The sequence below is a fragment of the Borostomias antarcticus genome, assembly GCF_949987555.1.
Source record: "Borostomias antarcticus genome assembly, contig: scaffold_65, whole genome shotgun sequence".
In the NCBI taxonomy this organism is placed as follows: Eukaryota; Metazoa; Chordata; class Actinopteri; order Stomiiformes; family Stomiidae; genus Borostomias; species Borostomias antarcticus.
Genome location: NW_028176587.1, coordinates 1,307,501 through 1,310,000, shown reverse-complemented (window position 1 = coordinate 1,310,000; position 2,500 = coordinate 1,307,501). Strand labels below are relative to the sequence as shown.

Sequence of the window (2,500 nt, the reverse complement as noted above, 5' to 3'; positions counted from 1 at the left end):
GGTCTCTCCTCCTGTCCAACTTGTCTGTGGTATCTGTGATGTAGGTCTCTCCTCCTGTCCAACCTGTCTGTAGTGTAGGTCTCTCCTCCTGTCCAACCTGTCTGTGGTGTAGGTCTCTCCTCCTGTCCAACCTGTCTGTAGTGTAGGTCTCTCCTGTCCAACCTGTCCATGGTGTCTGTACTGCAGGTCTCTCCTGTCCAACCTGTCTGTGGTGTAGGTCTCTCCTCCTGTCCAACCTGTCTGTGGTGTAGGTCTCTCCTCCTGTCCAACCTGTCTGTGGTGTAGGTCTCTCCTCCTGTCCAACCTGTCTGTGGTGTAGGTCTCTCCTCCTGTCCAACCTGTCTGTAGTGTAGGTCTCTCCTCCTGTCCAACCTGTCTGTGGTGTAGGTCTCTCCCCCTGTCCAACCTGTCTGTGATGTAGGTCTCTCCTCCTGTCCAACCTGTCTGTAGTGTAGGTCTCTCCTCCTGTCCAACCTGTCTGTGGTGTAGGTCTCTCCTCCTGTCCAACCTGTCTGTAGTGTAGGTCTCTCCTCCTGTCCAACCTGTCTGTGGTGTAGGTCTCTCCCCCTGTCCAACCTGTCTGTGATGTAGGTCTCTCCTCATGTCCAACCTGTCTGTAGTGTAGGTCTCTCCTCCTGTCCAACCTGTCTGTGGTGTAGGTCTCTCCTGTCCAACCTGTCTGTAGTGCAGGTCTCTCCTCCTGTCCAACCTGTCTGTAGTGTAGGTCTCTCCTCCTGTCCAACCTGTCTGTGGTGTAGGTCTCTCCTGTCCAACCTGTCTGTAGTGCAGGTCTCTCCTCCTGTCCAACCTGTCTGTGGTGTAGGTCTCTCCTCCTGTCCAACCTGTCTGTGGTGTCTGTGCTGTAGGTCTCTCCTGTCCAACCTGTCCGTGGTGTCTGTGCTGCAGGTCTCTCCTGTCCAACCTGTCTGTGGTGTCTGTACTGCAGGTCTCTCCTGTCCAACCTGTCTGTGATGTCTGTACTGCAGGTCTCTCCTGTCCAACCTGTCTGTAGTGTAGGTCTCTCCTCCTGTCCAACCTGTCTGTAGTGTAGGTCTCTCCTCCTGTCCAACCTGTCTGTGGTGTAGGTCTCTCCTCCTGTCCAACCTGTCTGTGGTGTAGGTCTCTCCTCCTGTCCAACCTGTCTGTGGTGTAGGTCTCTCCTCCTGTCCAACCTGTCTGTGGTGTCTGTGCCCCAGGTCAGTGTCCCTCCGAGCGGCGCCACCATGAACCCGATGGCGCAGCTCTACTACAAGCAGGCGAGCTACTCTCCCTACCGGGACCGCATCCCCCTGCAGGTGGTCCGGGCCGAGCCAGAGCTGTCCCCCGAGGAGAGGGCCTTCCTCATCGCCGTGGAGAAGGTGCGCCCCCCCGGTCTAACCCCCCCCCCCCCCACCCCGCCCTGGCCGTGTCTGTCTGGGTCACTGCTCCTCCTCTCCCCCGCCCTGGCTGTCCGTGGGGGTAGAATTTGGGGGGACGCTGGGGACATGTCCCCACCAATATTCAGAGACTACTGAATCGTGCGCAGAAATAATTTGGTACACAAAAACTTAACAGCGTTTGAGAACATCCTTCTCTACTAGTCCCGCCTCCCTAGCCCAATATCTCTAATATGATTGGTTTGTGGTTTCTTGCTAGCGCGTGAGAGGCTGTCTGTATCTGGCTGAGTTTGGTTGCGCAGCTACAAAGCCCAGAGCCTCCGTCAACACTACATTTAATTGCACATAAAGATGGGAAAATCCTCGCGTCTCGTATTGATTCAGTATTGAAGGGGCTTTTTATTATAACGACTTGCCTAGAATGCCTAGCATTGCAAATGCGGCAAGATTTGAGCCATGACAAGGCTCACTCGCCCACATTGCGTAATGGAAACAAACCAGACAGGAAATGTTTAGATAAGTTGTTAGTTGATATCTTGATGGGTTGTTATCATGTGGGCCAAATTCAGGATTGGTTGAGCAGGTTGAAGAACCATCAGGATGATCAGATATGGCTGGAGCTCAAAGTAGGCTTTTTTATTTTATATAGGGAAGAAAAAATAAATTGAGTTGACATGAAATGTCCCCAGCAAAGTTCAAACAGAAACATGCCCTTGTGTCTGTGGGTCACTGTGTGATCGGACCAAAAGACTCAGCTTGGGGTTTTAACCTTGTGTTAACATTGTTGTCTTTTAAATGTGTGCATGTGTGTGTGTGTGTGTGTGTATGTGTGTGTGTGTATGTGTGTGTGTGTGTGTGTATGTGCGTGTGTGTGTATCTATGTGTGTATGTATGTGCGTGCGTGTGTGTATGTGTGTGTGTGTGTATCCATGTGTGTGTGTGTGTGTGTGTGTGTGTGTATCCATGTGTGTGTGTGTGTGTGTGTGTATCCATGTGCGTGTGTGTGTGTGTGTGTGTGTGTGTGTATCCATGTGTGTGTGTGTGTATCCGTGTGTGTATGTGTGTGTGTGTGTATATCCATGTGTGTGTGTGTGTGTGTGTGTGTGTGTGTGTGTGTGTGTGTA

General features: G+C 52.0%; 1 protein-coding gene across 1 annotated transcript in view; it reads left to right on the top strand.

The window, feature by feature from the left end:
• Positions 1-1,223: 1,223 nt before the first annotated feature.
• LOC311328300 (short transient receptor potential channel 5-like) overlaps positions 1,224-2,500 on the top strand; it is a gene marked incomplete at both ends in the record, with an annotated part of 11,772 nt that continues 10,495 nt past the window's right edge. Inside the window, 1 exon segment of the mRNA XM_084462287.1 lies at positions 1,224-1,358. Within this exon segment, the coding sequence (XP_084318413.1) occupies positions 1,224-1,358 (135 nt within the window).